The 19,379-nt window shown below is 35.8% G+C and overlaps 1 protein-coding gene across 1 annotated transcript in view; it reads left to right on the plus strand.

Annotated features, from left to right (window-relative positions):
• LOC128226367 (multiple epidermal growth factor-like domains protein 6) overlaps window positions 1-19,379 on the plus strand; it is a 72,099-nt gene that overhangs the window by 11,266 nt on the left and 41,454 nt on the right. Inside the window, exons 3-6 of the mRNA XM_052936249.1 lie at window positions 4,478-4,567; window positions 8,352-8,552; window positions 15,637-15,810; window positions 18,172-18,360. Of these exons, the coding sequence (XP_052792209.1) occupies window positions 4,478-4,567; window positions 8,352-8,552; window positions 15,637-15,810; window positions 18,172-18,360 (654 nt within the window). The remainder of the gene's footprint in view (window positions 1-4,477; window positions 4,568-8,351; window positions 8,553-15,636; window positions 15,811-18,171; window positions 18,361-19,379) is intronic.

Genomic DNA, 19,379 nt, shown 5'->3' on the forward strand with positions numbered 1-19,379 from the left:
ATGGCTTTACTATTTTTTCATAAGAGTTATTGTAATGGTAATTAAGTAATAGTAATGTCTGTATAGTGTTATATAAGTCATTTATGACCTGGTTATTTCTCAGCAGCTAAACAGCTTGAGGTAAAAAAAAACTGGGAATCTTAAAGATGCACTCTTACTCCCATATAAGATTAACCACAATAAAAACAATTGTTTTGATATTATCAAAAAGGATGAATAAATGTCAAAAGCAGTGGTTCTTATGGAGATTATCAAGTTCAATTTGAAAGGATAAAAAAGAAACAGTATTTCTACCTTAATGAGACGATTATTAGTAGATGGCACTAAATCACGCTTATATAAGGTCCATTTATTTTTGGCTCATTCAACAACTACCAGCTTTTTTTCAATGAAACTTTAATTTATACCGTACTTTACTGTGTATAGGAGGCTAGCATAGAATGAACACATGCAAATAAATATGAGAAAAGTCAGAAAAAATATATTTTAAAACAGTAGATACCATAGATTATATGCAGTGAAAATTGTCAAATCAGAATTTAGCCACCAATTGTTTTCAGTTACGATTTTTTATGGATCATGTAATCGGCAAGATTGTTGAAAACCATGCAATATTAAATACGAAAGCATTTAGGCCAATTTTTTTTTATTTTTCGTTTTACGGGAAATTTTTAAAAAATAAGCGCCAGGAGGAGGGAATAAAATTAAGAAAAAGATGTCCAAAAATGAGCGTCGAGAAAAATAAAATGGATTTTCCGTATTTTTTATTTTTTTGGAAAAAATTATAGAATGTATGTTTTGAAGTTGTGCACACTTGTTTTGTATACTGCCTGTTATATAATAGATCTGTAAAATAAAGTCAAAACAAGATGTCATTTTCACAAGTAGCCACAATAATGCACCAGTCAATTGTATATCCCCCCTCCTCCCAGGTCCGGAGAATAGCGGGGACTTTGACTCTCAGTCCAGCCAATCCTTGATAAAATCCCCGCCCTGTGGAGAGAAAGTACTGGTCAAATCCCCGCAAAATTCCCCCGCACCTCGAGGTAAGGCCCTTTCCCCACTATTTTTGGCGCAAAAACAAAACCACCGCATTCACAAGGCACTGCAGGTCCACCTGGAAGGTAAAAACATGGCCCATTTCTCTCATTATCCCCTATAAACCCAAGGACCTCGGGGGCCATGGTTACAATTGACTGGTGCATAATCTGGTGCATAATGCACGTTTAAGGAACTTTTTTTAACATTTGGATATTCATTTTACTCCCTAAACGCCACAAGTCAACTGATTCACACCAATGAAAATAAATTATTCAACTGTAACTCCACAGTATTTAACACTGCATGGTTAAATAAAAATTACACATAAACTATTATATATGCATGATTTTAATATGAGCATCTATACTTTTGTAGTGCTTTTAATAGTCACTGAAACTCGCACTAGCAAAACATAAGGCATCTGGCATATTGTTTGTGTCTCAAATGTTTATAAATATCATTTTGGGTTCATATATTGAGATAAAAAACACATGAAGAAATTTAATGTCTTTGAGATACAAGAAAAGAAACAAGGTATGTAACCCAAACTTACCAGATTTCACAGTAGAGTCCATTTTTTATAGTTTCTTAATCAACATACAAACAATCCATTTTAAAATGGTTGACATGAAAAGAGGACCCAATGCCCATTCAAATGGTATGCCATATGTTGGTATAACTTTATTGTCTTTAGACAAACAAGCCAAATCCAATGTCATATTCTGGTCGTTTTCTGTTGTCACTGTCAGAAACAGTACTTCAAATTCCAATTATCAGTGTTTCCCTGTGTAAACCGGTCTACAGACAGAAATATTTAAGCAATTTTATGCGTTCAATGGTATAAAGAAAATACAATTCCATTCCGAAATATCACAAACTGATAAACCGACTGATTTTATGAACAACAGTGCATCAGTCTTCAAACTAAATCCACTTTCGTAAAAGGCGGCCATTTTCCTTACAAGCGCTTAGATGATTATAATAAGCAAGTTTCAAGTTTGATATTCATCAAGTCATATAATATGCATGTGAAATCACAAAAGAATGTAACATATTTCAGTTGACACCGCCAGCTTCCGCCATCTTTGAAATTGTGCCCGATAATTTTTGTTGTTGTGAAATTAGCATTAGGTTAAATAACACTAACTTTCATTTTTTATCAGAGATCGAAAAAACGGGCGGCGGAAAAAATAAAAATAAAGTTAGGAATTCGAATCTTTTTCTTATTTGGGTTTTGCAATATTTAGGTACGGCGCTCCCGTAAAACGAAAATTAAAAAAACTCTGGCCTCAGTATGTTTCTTTGATTTATGCAGTGTCATGAGTTCCTCCAATTCTTTGATATCGATGGTGTATCGAAAATGATTCAATTTGTAAATTAGCAACAGTCTTGTTTTTAACCTCCACACATTGAAAACAGCATTGACAGTAAACAATGATGATACTTCACAGTATGGGCGTTTGTTTATTAATATTTTCATAAAGAATCATAATACATAAAATCTATTGAACCGTATCGAAACGCTAAAATAATGACCGTTTTTTTGTTTTTTTAATAACAATCTTACTAAAAAAAAATCCCGATATAATTCATTATTCAAGTGAGGGGATGTGAGTTACATCCTCTTGAAATTAAAATGTAAAATTTAATTTTTGAGTGTTAGGTTTACCAATGTATATCGAGTATAACTCCACACTATTGAGAAAAAAATTGGGCATCTCACATGATAAATGAGTATTTCAAGTTTATATTACCCCATGGTTTAATTTTAACTGAGTTACAACACAATGAACAATTGTCTTTTATTAGTGTGATTGGAAATGTGTCTTGGCTTTTGACCCGCCATCGTTGGCAACCTAATATTGGTACTTTCTTCGGTGTTACACTTCATACATACCGTGGGACAATTGACTGACAAAATCTCGTTTTAATGAATATGCACAAGACAGGAGAGACAACTCTTTTTCCAATGAATCAAATATTGTTCAATAACTATACAATGTCCGTGATCGAGTGAGTAGCCTCCGTAGCCATGTGGTCTTGACTACTGCCATATATTATTGTTCTGAGAAGGTGGACCCGGTTCAACTTCAGCATTCGCCAGAATATTTTTCAACCGTAAAGCATCTGGTACTTTGCGGAACCAATGAAACTGCCTCATTAAGTATTCACTTGATTTTCCTAGCCAATTTGCCTATGGTACACAAGAAACCTAGCACTGTATCAGGGGTATCAGACTATGCCTATTTAACACAATTGTGTATGAGATTTATAACTGACCTGTTAAATATAATAGTTAAAAGGTAACAAAACATCACAGGTCAAGGTTACCTTCAGGTAAAAAACGATATGTTGGCAGTGACATTAAGCTTAAAAATGGTTTCTGCTCAGTAACTAAAGAACGCTTGTACCCAAGAACTTAATACTTGGTATGCTAGTTGGTCATGACTACTAGATGAACCCTATTGATTTTGAGATCAGAAGGTCAAAGGTCAAGGTCACTGTGACCTTGAGGTGAAGAAACAGTTTCCGCTAAATGACTAAAGAACGCTTGCACCCAGGAACTTCATAATTCGTATGCTAGTTGGTCAGGACTAACAGATGAACCGTATTGATTTTGAGATCACTAGGTCAAAGGTCAAGGTTGATGTGACCTTACGGTGAAGAAACAGTTACCGCTCAGTAACTGAAGAACGCTTGCACCCAGGAACTTCATACTTGGTATTTGTTAGTCGGTCATGACTAGTAGATGACCCCTATTGATTTGGAGATCAGTAGGTCAAAGGGCGTGGTTGCTGTGATCTTGAGGTGAAGAAACGGTTAACCCTCAGTAACTAAAGAACACTTCCACCCAAGAACTTAATACTTGGTATGCAAGTTGGTCATTTAGATGATCCCTATTGATGTTTTTATCAGTAGGTCAAAGGTCAAGGTCACGATGACCTTGAGCTTAAAAATGGTTTCCGATCAATAATTAAATAGTGCTTGCGCCCAGGAACTTCATACATTATGCAAACTTCGTTTACTTTTTCCAAGATTAATCAACAACACTTTACAATTTCTTCTTTTATAAATAATTACTAGAGTCTATTTTTAACCCTGTATTGTCAAAATCTTTTTATCAACACATTTTATGAGAAAGTATGTTTTCATAAAGTAAAAAAAAGACATACAAGATTTTGAATCATACTTTGCTTTCATGTGGTAAAATGAGATAAGATTGAGATTTGACTTGAGTATTTTTGTGATATATGGGCCTGGTCTCACTTCTAAACATACATGTATCGCAGTATTAGTGATATCATCATGAATTTTTCAGTATTTGTAACTTCCTGAAATGTCTTTTTATTCAAATACGCAATAAATGTATAATGTCTGAAGGCCCGAAATTGAGTGATGTGCATCGGCTCAAATGTTTTTCTGCTTCATTTACCAGCTTGTGCTAGGGGCTACTACAGCCACGAAGGTGAAACACAATATCGACCGTCTGGACATCTTTGCCGACCCGGGAACAGCTGTTATCAAGGTTGGTCTCGAAAGCTTGTTTTACATACAATTCTTTTTGTTCAAACCAGGGTGCCCCCCCCCCCCCCCCCCCAGATATAGGGTCAAGGGGTTAAAGCCCCTTGTGGGATTAATTTAAGCCTTTTTTAACCACAATTTCTAGATTTCTGGTGCATGTTTATTTTGTAACAGGGAACCTTAACATAAATGTACTTGAATATGATACTGAATCTGAGTATTACCCCCATCCTCTAGCCTAAAATATTAGACGTGTTGTACAGGATTCTTCCAAAGAAGGATTTGCCATATCAAAAATTGTAAAAAAAATCCGTCCATGTACAATTATTTGGACTAACCCATCCCCCCACCAGTGAGGGCTAACTATACCAAATTAACTGTCCAATTCAGATTCAGGATAATATTATAATATTCCAGACCACATGCCTTGCCATTTGATAGCAATTCCCTCCTAATAGTATATGTAATTTCTTCTCTACCAATGATACTTTCAGCCACTGAATCACTCTGATCCTCTGAAAATTAAACATCTAACGTCATTTTCTGTGGATCTAGATATTTCACCTGCAGCTAACATGTTCCGTTTTTAACAACCAAAAGAAATATCTGGACACTTTGTGACCTTTAAAGCGTACAAAATTTCACCAAAGGTACATGTAAAAGTCATCAAAATAATGGATTATTTTTAGCATTGACATCACCGTAAGCTTGTTTCATTTTGTTTACACCCGGGTACCACGCGTATACAAAAAGGACTGAGGACTGTTGCGTAAATGGTAATAGGACTAACAGAAGGCCAGACACGCTCATGTTGCAAACTTATCACGCTTTTTGTTGTCTGGAAAAAAATAATTATTTTTTCACCTTACATTGCTTTGCAAATCATTAACTTCAAAACATCCCCAGAGGGGGATGTGACTAATGAGGTCATGTATCGAGCTAATGTTACTGTATTCAGAATGCTGGGAAACCCAAACCTAGTACTTGAAAACATCCCATAGGGGGATGTGACTAATGACTTCACGTATCAAGCTTATGTTTTATTGTAGCCCGAACGTGCGGAAACCAAAATAAACAATAACAACAATCAGGGTTTTAAACGGATTAAACATTAAAACATGACCATCTATGCTCATTGAGACAGTACAGTAGGGTTTATTCATTATGGAATGCAGCATGAATGCTCATTGAGTATAGTAGGGTTTATTCATAATGGAATTGCTCATTGAGTATAGTAGGGTTTATTCATTATGGAATGCGGCATAAATGCTCATTGAGTAAAGTAGGGTTTATTCATTATGGAATTGCTCATTGAGTAAAGTAGGGTTTATTCATTATGGAATGCGGCATAAATGCTCATTGAGTATAATAGGGTTTATTCATTATGGAATGCTGCATATATGCTCATGGAGTAAAGAAGGGTTAATTCATTATGGAATGCTTCATATATGCTCATTGAGTAAAGTAGGGTTTATTCATTATGTAATGCTGCATATAATTTATTATTATATGCTCATTGAGCAAAGTAGGGTTTATTCATTATGGAATGCTGCATAAATGCTCATTGAGTAAAGTAGGGTTTATTCATTATGGAATGCTGCATAAATGCTCATTGAGTATAGTAGGGTTTATTCATTATATAATGCTGCATATATGCTCATTTAGTATAATCAGGTTTATTCATTATGGAATGCTGCATAAATGCTCATTGAGTAAAGAAGGGTTAATTCATTATGTAATGCTGCATTAATGCTCATTGAGTATAGTAGTGTTTAATCATTATGGAACGCTACATATATGCTCATTGAGTAAAGTAGGGTTTATTCATTATGGAATGCTGCATATATGCACATACAGTATAGTGGTTCATTCATTAGGGAATGCTGCATATATGCACTTACAGTATAGTAGTTTATTCATTAGGAAATGCTGCATATAATTATATGCACATACAGTATAGTAGTTTATTCATTAGGGAATGCTGCATATATGCACATACAGTATAGTAGTTTATTCATTAGGGAATGCTGCATATATGCACATACAGTATAGTAGTTTATTCATTAGGGAATGCTGCATATATGCACATACAGTATAGTAGTTTATTCATTAGGGAATGCTGCATATATGCACATACAGTATAGTAGTTCATTCATTAGGGAATGCTGCATATATGCACATACAGTATAGTAGTTTATTCATTAGGGAATGCTGCATATATGCACATACAGTATAGTAGTTCATTCATTAGGGAATGCTGCATATATTCACATACAGTATAGTAGTTCATTCATTAGGGAATGCTGCATATATGCACATACAGTATAGTAGCTCATTCATTAGGGAATGCTGCATATATGCACATACAGTATAGTAGTTTGTTCATTAGGGAATGCTGCATATATGCACATACAGTATAGTAGTTTGTTCATTAGGGAATGCTGCATATATGCACATACAGTATAGTAGTTCATTCATTAGGGAATGCTGCATATATGCACATATAGTATAGTAGTTTATTCATTATGGAAAGCTGCATATATGCTCATACAGTATAGTAGTTCATTCATTAGGGAATGCTGCATATATGCACATACAGTATAGTAGTTCATTCATTAGGGAATGCTGCATATATGCACATATAGTATAGTAGTTTATTCATTATGGAAAGCTGCATATATGCTCATAGTCAGAGCAAAGTTAGTCGTGAAGGGGCTATATCTTAATGACATGCACAGAGGGATTTTTGAATTACTTTGCACCCAGTATATAAAGACAATGTGTCCTGTGCAAGATATGCGTCCCTAACCTTTAAGTTTATCATCCATAATTGTGGTCAACCATCATTGAAACTGCAAAAAGCTTATTGTTTATGTTGGCTCTTCCTGAATGTAGACAATTCTTACTGATCAGTTTAGTGTAAACTTTAAAGTTTAAACAGTTGTGAAGAAACTTATGTTAATTTATACTGAGTATTCTGAAAGCCAGAGGCTACCAAATTTCAGCTCAGGCTATCAACTTTCCGTAGAAAGTAGGCCACGAGGGCTACCTGTTTTTTCCTAATGTGATTTGAAAAATATGCCAATCAAACACGTAATGCATTATGTTTAATGTATATAAACACATTTAATCATGAGTAATTTATGAACGCCAAAAGTGACAAGTGATTATTGATCAATTTTTTCAAAGTCAGCCTCAAAATTTCAGACAAGGACGCTTATTGTATTATTGTTATATCATTCTGATTGAGAAACGCGTATTGAATGATTGAAACTGTATGAGCGTGCTTGATTGGGTGGTGTAATTCATGGGTGAATGGTTTACAAATTTTCTTACATTCTTCCAAACAAGTTATATTTTATTGTGTTTAAGTTGGGCCTAGTGAAATTGGTGTCGGGCTTGTAAAATGTCCTATCTGATAGTCTGAATGAGCTAGTGGATTCAAAACAGAATTTCGTATTAGTATTACTATATATGTAGGTTTTTCAGATAGGCGTGCAAAATAGTATGACATACTAGCTTCATACTGAAAATGGAATGGTTGAAAATCGACCCAGCCCTCAGTGCTCAAGCTACGTTAATATATTTGATTTTGAAGTGAGGGCCTGCTAAAATTTCAGAAAAGTAAAAAATAACGAGTTGTTTTATATTGTGGTTTTTAAAAAAAAATGCAATAAATATTTACTATTCTTGTGCGGGCTATTTCATAGGAACCTGATCAGCTTGTAATTCAATAGAGTTTCATATAGGTCCATTGGCATCCAAGCTGTTTCTTATGGTTTTCACAGGAATACAAAGGCTGTGCCCAGCTGGCACGTTTCAACCATATCAGGGACAGATTACATGTTATCCATGTCCTAAAGGATCTTTCTGCGCTGGGGAAGGACAAACAGGTATTACTGGAGCATGCAGACCAGGGTGGCACTGTGGCGAACAATCAACCAATCCACAACCAACTCCTTGCAGACCAGGACACTTTTGCCCTTACGGTACAGCTTCATATTAAATAAAGATAATGTGAAGTTTTGGGGGTAATTGACTTAAGAAATCGTTGATTTACATGACATTCAGAGATTGGTATGAAATATATCCTGTCATGATTTATTGCAATTGATATTTCAACCTTTTCAGGTCTTTTGAAAGGGAACAGAAACTAATATTTAATAATTTCCTCAGTCGCAGGAGACTGGAAAGCTTGTTCTTTAAACTTTAAAACTTCCCAATTTTGCGACGCAAGTTTTTCCAAAATCTCTAGGGTATTTTCCCAAAATGGGCAGAAATAGCCTTTGCAATGATTTTTGTGGTTTGATTGAAAAAAAAGAAGGGGTTATTCATAAAGACTGGCATGTGAATTGTCCACAAATACGCAGATTTCTGCAGATCTATGGCGACTATAAATCAATTACTAGATTCTCATCCCTGCACCTTTTTTCCATCACCTCTTAAATCTAATTTAGACTCGAATAAAAATATGAACTAGGTTCTGTATTTGCGTTTCGGTCCGGCAGTGTCCAGGAACAGCGTTTATTCATACCGGCCGGTGTCGATGTAAACATTTACATTTAAAAAGAAGAAATTTTACGAAAACTGAGGAACGCATGTATATGGTCCCTTATGCAATAAGAAAGGGCATGAACACATATTCAACGGTGAAACAGTCATCTAAGAAAAATAAATGTAACCCCCCCACCCCAATTTGAAAAAATAAAAAAAAATGGATGAAAATCTAACAATTAATTTATATTAAATAGCCTAATGGCTCCAGTGAAACAAAAATAACACCTTTTTTTAACTGTTTTAAAAGAGCACACTAATTGCTTTTTGTTGGTACTGTATTTTTGTAAGTTGACTCTTCATTTTGCTTCAAAGTTGAGAGGCTCACTCAAAAGGGCCATTTCTGTTTCTGTGGTAGAGTGCTTCATCCCCTTAGAACTTGATTGGGGTCCTAAATAAAAGGTTCAGCCTTTCAGTCTTCCTGAAATGTGCTGGTCCGCCGGATATGTCCGGCAAATTTGGTACAGTCCAGCTCTTTCGTAAATCATACGGTCCGGGTGACCAATGTATTTGGGGATGTTTTAATGACAAGCACTTTTACATTTTCTACATTTTTAACCAGGTTTTCAACGAAAACCGGGTTATTAGAATGAGGTTGTCGTTGGGCGGGCGGGCGTCAAACATTGGTTTCTGTTCAATAACTTTAGTTAGCTTTGATAGATATTAATGAAACTTGGTGTGTAGGTAGCTTATGGGAAGAGCTAGCTTGGGATTGCTTTTGAGGGTGGTGGGGCTAAGGTCAAGGTCACTGTTACTAAAAATAGAAAAATGGTTTCTGCCCAATAACTTTAGTTAGCATTTATAGATATTGACGAAACTTGGTGTGTAAGTTGCTTATGTGTAGAGCTAGATTAGGATTGCTTTTGAGTGGGGAGGGGCTAAGGTCAAGGTCACTATTACTTAAAATAGAAAAATGGTCAAGGTCACTGTTACTTAAAATAGAAAAATGGTTTCTGCCCAATAACTTTAGTTAGCATTGACAGATATTGATGAAACTTGGTGTGTAGGTAGCTTATGTACAGAGCTGGCTTGGGATTGCTTTTGAGGGGGGTGGGGCTAAGGTCAAGGTCGCCTGTTACTAGAAATAGAAAAATGGTTTCTGCCCAATAACTTTAGTTAGGATTGATAGATATTGACAAAAGTTGATGTGTAGGTAGCTTATGTGAAGAGCTAGCTTGGGATTACTATTGAGGGGGGAAGGGGCTAAGGTCAAGGTCACTGTTACTTAAAATAGAAAAATGGTTTCTGCCCGATAACTTTAGATAGCATTGACCGATATTGATGAAACTTGGTGTGTAAGTTTCTTATGTGAAGAGCTAGCTTGGGATTGCTTTTGAGTGGGGAGGGGCTAAGGTCAAGGTCACTATTACTTAAAATAGAAAAATGGTCAAGGTCACTGTTACTTAAAATAGAAAAATGGTTTCTGCCCAATAACTTTAGTTAGCATTGACCGATATTGATGAAACTTGGTGTGTAGGTAGCTTATGTACAGAGCTAGCTTGGGAGTGCTTTTGAGGGGGGTGGGGCTAAGGTCAAGGTAGCCTGTTACTAAAAATAGAAAAATGGTTTCTGCCCAATAACAAGTTAGCATTGATAGATATTGATGAAACTTAGTCAGTGTAGGTAGCTTATGTGAAGAGCTAGCTTGGAATTGCTTTTGAGTGGGGAGGGGCTAAGGTCAAGGTCACTATTACTAAAAATAGAAAAATGGTTTCCGCCAACAGTAATTTTCAGTTACGTCTCTTTTTGATAAAAGTAAAGATAAAGTCATACAACAAATTAATTGGCTATAATTTCTAATTCCCCATAACAAAAATCTGGTTTCGTCGCATTGCGGCGCTTCTAGTTTCTTGACTGGGATGACCCCTGGTATTTGGGGAACTGTGAATGACAAACACTGACACAAACATCTGTATTACAATTTCTACATTTTGGACTGATATTGAAAAAAATGACAAATTTCGGACCTATTTTTAAGCCATTTACTGTTTCTGAAATTGGTCTGGCATGGTAAACATCAGTCCAGACCGGCAAATTATTGATTTTTAGAAGCCCTGCTTTTGAAAATCTTTTTTAGCGAACCATATAGGCATTTCCTGTGAATTCAGCCATGCTGCCTGGAAAATTCCATCTGCCCAGATGAGCCATGACAAAATACTTTTTATTAACCAGGTTTTCACAAAGTGAAAACTCTTCTATAGGAAGAGTTAATGGATAGTCCTTTCATGGGATTGCGTTTCAGGTCCCTGGGATCAAGGTCACTGTTACTTAAAAAAGAAAAACGGTTGCAACTAAATAACTTTAGTTAGGGTTGACCAAACTTGGTCTATAGGAAGAGTTTATGGATGCCTATTATGGGATTGCATTTGGGGTCCATAGGGTCAAGGTCAAGGTCACTGTTACTAAAAATAGAAAAACGGTTGAAACTGAATAACTTTAGTAAGGGCCCACATATCTTGACCAAACTTGGTATAAAGGAAGAGTTTATGGAAACCTTTCATGGGAATGCGTTTGGGGTCCATAGGGTCAAGGTCAAGGTCACTGTTACTAAAAATAGAAATAAAACAGTTGAAACTGAATAAATTTAGTCAGGGTCCACATATCTTGCCCAAACTTAGTATAAAGGAAGAGTTTATGGAGACCTGTCATGGGATTGTGTTTGGGGTCCCTAGGCTCAAGGTCACTATTACTAAAAATAGAAGGATGGTTAAAACTGAATAACTTTAGTCCGAGTTCACATATTTTGAATTAACTTGGTCTATAGGAAGAGTTTATGGATACTTTTCATGGGATTGCATTTGGGGTCCCTAAAGTTAAGGCCAAGGTCACTTTACTAAAAATAGAAAAACGGTTGAAACTGAATAACTTTTAGGGTTGACATATCTTGACCCAACTTGATATAAAGGAAGAGTTTATGGATACTTTTCATGTGATTGTGTTTGGGCCCCTATGGTCAAGGTTATTGTTACTAAAAATAGAAAAACAGACACAGGCTGAAGTTCTTCTGTCAGTCATTGAAAACCTGGTTTCGCCGCATTGCAGCGTTTCTTGTTTATTTTTATTACACTCTTTGTGTAGTCATAATTATACAATTTAGATAGATGAGTTCCATAAACATTAACTTAACAAAAATTATACCTTCAAAACTAAATAAAATAACCCTTAAAGCTGCACTTTCACTGATTTAGTGTTTTGACAACTTTTTTATATTTTGTCATTTTGTCATGAAACGAGCCAATTTTTGCAAAAATGCATGGAAACCAGTGAGATAAGACTGCTGACCAAACATCAGATTGCAGATTTTCATAATTATTTATTTTCAAAAATTGATGTTTTATGCATTTTAAGCTCAACTATTCGAAGAATAAGATGGGCTATACTACTCGTCCCGGCGTTGGTGTCGGCGTCTGCGTCCGGTTAAAGTTTAACGGCAAGTTTGGATTTTCACTTATAGGTCCAAAACCCTTCATTCAATTGACCTAATACTTCACACAGTTGTTCAGGGCCATCACATAATGAGGTTAGATAACTCCATATTATCCTTTATACAAATTATGGCCCCTGATTGAGTATGGAACTTAGGTTAAAGTTTTAGGGCAGGTTGAGAAATTTATTGATAACTTCTATACCCTTCATTCAATAGACTTAATACTTTACACAGTTGTTCAGGACCATCACACATTGAGGTTACATAACTCTATATTATCCTTAATACAAGTTATTGCCCCTGATTGACTAAGGTTAAAGTTTTAGGGCAGGTTAAAGTTTAAGGGCAAGTTGGGATTTTCACTTAAGTCCAATACCCTTCATTCAATTGACTTAATACTTCACACAGTTGTTTAGGGCCATCACATAATGAGGTTAGATAACTCCATAGTAACCTTTATACAAATTATGGCCCCTGATTGACTATAGAACTTAGGTTAAAGTTTTAGGGCAGGTTGAGATATTTATTGATAACTTCTATACCCTTTATTCAATTGACTTAATACTTCACACAGTTGTTCAGGACCATCACACAACGAGGTTACATAACTCCATATTATCCTTAATACAAGTAATGGCCCCTGATTGACTTAGGTTGAAGTTTTATGGCAAGTTGGGATTTTCACTTATAAGTCCAATACTCTTCATTCAATTGACTAAATACTTCACACAGTTGTTCAGAGCCATTACATAATAAGGTTAGATAAATCCATATTATCCTTAATACAAGTTATGGCCCCTGATTGACTTAGGTTGAAGTTTTAGGGCAGGTTGGGATATTTATTAATAACTTCTATACCCTTCATTCAATTGACTTAATACTTCACACAGTTGTTCAGGACCATCACACAATGAGGTTACATAACTCCATATTATCCTTAATACAAGTTATGGCCCCTGATTGACTTAGGTTGAAGTTTTAGGGCAGGTTAAAGTTTTATGGCAAGTTTGGATTTTAATAAAAAAACTTCTATACCCTTCATTCAATGCACTTAATATTTCGCAGAATTATTGACAACCATCTTTTAACAAGGAACATAACTCCATTTTAATGCTAAATACAAATCATGGCCCTTGAATGATATTTTTTTTTTTTATTTTTTTTTTTATTTATTTTGAAAGGCACATTCTTAACCTCATTTTTATATAGGGAAAACCAGTTTTTTGAATGACTTGAATCATTGTTTGGGCGGGCTGGTGGTAGGCCAGCATCAAAGTCACCTTATGTTTCGAATAATTTTAGTAAGGTTTGACATAAATAGACCAAACTTGGTATGTACGAAGAGTTTATGGATACCTTTTATGGGAATGCTTTTGAGGCCCCTAGGATCAAGGTCAAGGTTACTATTAATAGGAAAAGGGTTGGTATTAAATAACTAGGGTCTACATATTGTGACCAAACTTGGTATATAGGAAGAGTTTATAGAGACCTCTCCTGAGTTTTGGGCCCCGAGAGTTATGGTCTAGGTCAAGGTTACTGTTGCTAAAAAAAGAAATATGGTTAGTACTGAATAACTCAAGTAAGGGTTGACATAGTGTGACCAAACTTGGTATATAGGACAAGTTTATGCAGAGCTTTCATGGATTGCCTTTTGGCCCCCAACGGTCAAGGTCACCGTTACTAAAAATAGATTACTGTTTCAGTTATGGTTGACATACTGTGACCAAACTTGATATGTAGGAAGAGTTTATGGAGGACTTTCATGGGATTGTGTTTGGGGCCCTTAGGATCAAGGTCACTTACAAAAAATAGAAGAAAGCAGTTGAAACTGAATCCCTTCTGCCATTTAAATCATTAAAAACCTGGTTTTGTCACATCGCGATTCCAGGTTCACTTTTTAATTTGATTGTTTTATTGCTTTTGACAGGCACACATTACATCTTTATTGTATGCACTTCTAAGTCGTAGTTGAGTGCGCTGTCTTTTGACAGCTCTTGTTTATTAAACCGTTAATCAAGCTTTTAGCCATAAAACATTTTCGAACGGAAATATGAAAGTCTGCGATCTGATCTTTTTTCAGCAGTCTTATATCACTGGTTTGCAAATATTTACGCAGAAACTGGCTGAATCCAAGACAAAAAATAAAAAAAGTTGTCGAAATGGTAAATCTGTGACAGTGCAGCTTTAAAAGACGTGATATTGAAGGAATTTCTTGACGTATGCAGTGAATAAAAATCACTGCGCATCATGATGTCAGTAAACATCATCACACAAGCTTTTTGGTGAAATGTACAAATTTCCGCTTTTCTATGTATTTTTTCATATGCTAGAAAAATATCAAATACTTGTGTCCGGTCTGGAAGGCAAGTCTCGTTACCTGGCAACGCAGGTGCCCTCGGTTTGGATTTTTCTATCCAGAACAGAAAGACATGACAGATATTATTAATCAAATAACTTATTGACAAATAAAACAAATCACAACAGCTCAAAGGGCATGTGAAAGTCACAGGGATTGAATTTAACGGTCGCTAACTCGCAAAATACGAGTAAGAATAAAAAAATGCAAGTAGAAAATTCTGGCACTTGAATATTTTTTGCGACCACGTATAAAATTGACAAATTCACTTAAACTGTTATTTGTGCTTTAAAAACTCCTTTCTGGAAGTTTATAATAGTATTAATAGATAATCACATGGCTGCGTATGTACGCTTGTCGCTGTATACAAATGTTATTATCAGCCCATCCATTAGGGCATCCTTATTTCTAAATTGTTACAACATTATTAAGGTTTGTCTTAAAGGAACTAGACACCAGATGGTCATAAAGTCGACAAATACATTATTTTTACAAAACAAGCCTATAATTGTCGATAATAGCTGGTATCAGGCCAATAATACATCATTTTACATGATTAAAAGCATATTTTGTCGCTGTCTCAGATGAGTTTACCTGTTTAAAATTATCGCATAATGGATTCCGAGTTTATAGCGTGTATATTAACCATTTTCTTTTTCTCGTGCAATTTTATCATCTGTTGTCTATTCTCTTTAACAATTTCACACATGGACTATGTTTAGACCTTGGTTTTCAGGCTATGAGATACCTTGCGGACTCGGACTTTATCAACCACAAGAATATCAGAGAGGCTGTATCCCTTGTCCGCCATCATTCTATTGCAGCGTAAAGGGATCAACAGCAGTAACTGGCGCTTGTCAAACCGGTTGTTGCCTCTATGGATATCATGCCTCACCAAACGATTGCGACCGTATGTATTAACTATTGATGTTCTGATAATCGATTACAATCGAAAATTAATTAGCTGGACAATCGATTGTATTTAGTCATAAGTGATCATCGATTCAACTGGGGAGAAATTTTCTTTTTTCCTCTCTTTTTTTGCATTCGGTTAATGTCTGCCAATTTTCTATTCTGAGTTCATTTATACATTCGGAAGTGCTCAGTTGTTATTGTTAAAAATATGGCTAAAAGCAACAACAACACCTTCAAACATACACATACTATAAACATAGTTTACAGGATTATAGGATTATGAGTTACTGCACAGGAAGTTTTTGTTAAAAACCAAATGTACTATCCTTCATCAGTTGGGTTGGCTCATGATTACAAACATTCTCAAGTCTTAGCTGAGTCTCAGTGGCTATGGTTACAAACAGTCTCATGTCCGAGCTGAGTGGGCTATGATTACAAACAGTCTCAAGTCTGAGCTGAGTGTCAGGGGCTATGATTACAAACAGTCTCAAGTCTGAGCTGAGTGTCAGGGGCTATGATTACAAACAGTCTCAAGTCTGAGCTGAGTGTCAGGGGCTATGATTACAAACAGTCTCAAGTCTGAGCTGAGTGTCAGGGGCTATGATTACAAACAGTCTCAAGTCTAAGCTGAGTGTCAGGGGCTATGATTACAGTCTCAAGTCTGAGCTGAGTCTCAGGGGCTATGATTACAAACAGTCTCAAGTCTGAGCTGAGTGTCAGGGGCTATGATTACAAACAGTCTCAAGTCTAAGCTGAGTCTCAGGGGTTATGATTACAAACAGTCTCAAGTCTGAGCTGAGTGTCAGGGGCTATGATTACAAACAGTCTCAAGTCTGAGCTGAGTGTCAGGGGCTATAATTACAAACAGTCTCAAGTCTGAGCTGAGTGTCAGGGGCTATGATTACAAACAGTCTCAAGTCTGAGCTGAGTGTCAGGGGCTATGATTACAAACAGTCTCAAGTCTGAGCTGAGTGTCAGGGGCTATGATTACAAACAGTCTCAAGTCTGAGCTGAGTCTCAGTGGCTATGGTTACAAACAGTCTCAAGTCTGAGCTGAGTGTCAGGGGCTATGATTACAAACAGTCTCAAGTCTGAGCTGAGTGTCAGGGGCTATGATTACAAACAGTCTCAAGTCTGAGCTGAGTGTCAGGGGCTATGATTACAAACAGTCTCAAGTCTGAGCTGAGTCTCAGGGGCTATGATTACAAACAGTCTCAAGTCTGAGCTGAGAATCAGGGCCTATGATTGCAAAACAGTCTCAAGTCTGAGCTGAGTTTCAGGGGCCATGATTACAAACAGTCTCAAGCCTGAGCTGACTCAGGGGCCATTATAACAAGCAGTCTCAAGTCTGAGCTGAGACTCAGGGACTATGATTACAAACGATCTCAAGTCTGAGCTAAGTCTCAGGGGCACTATTTACAAGCAGTCTCAAGTCTGAGCTGAGACTAAGGGGCTATAATTACAGACAGTCTCAAGTCTGAGCTGAGACTCAGGGACAATGATAACAAGCAGTCTCAAGTCTTAGCTGAGTCTCAGGGGCCATGATTACAAACAGTCTCAAGTCTGAGCTGAGACTCAGTACTTCAAACTGGAAATGTTTTCTATTATTATGTCATATTGTTTTTGATCTAGTCATCTGTGTGTCTGTTTGTGATTCCATCTGTAAGTATAATGAGAACTTGTGTCACTCATAACTATATTATCTAATGTTATGAAACCTTAGGGGAAAATAATTTTTTATGGCCTAAACCGTTACTAACGGTTTAAGAAAAATGCATAATTTAACATAATTTTTTTAACTTAAATATAAAAATCTGCGATCTAATTTTTATCAGCAGTCTTATTTAACTGGTTTAATTGGATTTTCGCAAAAATTGGCTCGTTGCAAGACAAAAAATAAAAACAATGTCAAACGTTAAATCTGTGAGAGTGCATCTTAAAGCCAATTTACATATTAATTTTCAAACAGCAATATGAAAATCTGCGATTTGATCTTTTGTCAGCAATTTTTTATCATTGGTTTGCAGATATTTACGCAAAAATTTGTTCTTTCCAAGACAAAAAATAAATAGTTTTAAAAACGGTATATCTGTGAGAGTGCAGCTTTAAGGTTTGCTATTTAGGGTTGATTATCAATGGGTCAATGGTGCTGTTTCCTAAAAACAACTGTATCTGTTTGAGTTAGGAAAAATGTTAAGTGATATTTAGCAAGCTTATCTGATGTAGCTCCGTAAAATTGGATTTTGGGTTAGTTCAAGGTCAATGAAAAATTGATATATTTGCTACAACTGGAGTGTGGAATGTGGCCATTCGATGCTGTGAAATATTATGACCATGTAAATATTTTATTCTGCAGCTCCCAATACTGAGTGTGCCAGAGGTCAAGTTGGGGGTACTTGCAAACCTTGTCCAGTCGGGAAATATTGTTCATACAAGGATATTCCGGAAGATCAAGCTCCATCCTGTGAAGACGGGTATTATTGTGATGGTGGAGATACCTATCCTAATCCAATGGAAAAAATTTGCCCTGTTGGGCGTTATTGTAGTGAGTTCAAGGATTTTTATTATATGCTTTCCAGTGGTTAATAGAGATTTATTATATTCTTTGTGGTGGTTTATATAGATCTATTATATGCTTAAAGGTGGTTTATAGAGATCTATTATATGCTTTCTGTAGGTTTATAGAGATCTGTTATATGCTTTCCAGTGGTTTATGGAGATCTATTATATGCTTTCCAGTGGTTTATGGAGATCTATTATATGCTTTCCAGTGGTTTGTAGAGATCTATTATATGCTTTCTGGTGGTTTATAGAGATCTATTATATGCTTTCCAGTGGTTTGTAGAGATCTATTATATGCTTTCTGGTGGTTTATAGAGATCTATTGTATGCTTTCCAGTGGTTTATAGAGATCTATTATATGCTTTCATGTGGTTTATAGAGATCTATTATATGCTTTCAAGTGGTTTATAGAGATCTATTATATGCTTTCAAGTGGTTTATAGAGATCTATTATATGCTTTCCGGTGGTTTATAGAGATCTATTATATGCTTTCAAGTGGTTTATAGAGATCTATTATATGCTTTCCAGTGGTTTATAGAGATCTATTATATGCTTTCAAGTGGTTTATAGAGATCTATTATATGCTTTCAAGTGGTTTATAGAGATCTATTGTATGCTTTCCGGTGGTTTATAGAGATCTATTATATGCTTTCCGGTGGTTTATAGAGATCTATTATATGCTTTTCAGTGGTTTATAGAGATCTATTATATGCTTTCCAGTGGTTTATAGAGATCTATTGTATGCTTTCCAGTGGTTTATGGAGATCTATTATATGCTTTCCAGTGGTTTATAGAGATCTTTAGTATGGTTTCCAGTGGTTTATAGAGATCTATTATATGCTTTCCAGTGGTTTATGGAGATCTATTATATGCTTTCCAGTGGTTTATAGAGATCTATTATATGCTTTCTGTAGGTTTATAGAGATCAGTTATATGCTTTCGAGTGGTTTATGGAGATCTATCATATGCTTTCTGTAGGTTTATAGAGATCTGTTATATCC

Source organism: Mya arenaria, chromosome 1 (assembly GCF_026914265.1).
Source record: "Mya arenaria isolate MELC-2E11 chromosome 1, ASM2691426v1".
Lineage (NCBI taxonomy): Eukaryota > Metazoa > Mollusca > Bivalvia > Myida > Myidae > Mya > Mya arenaria.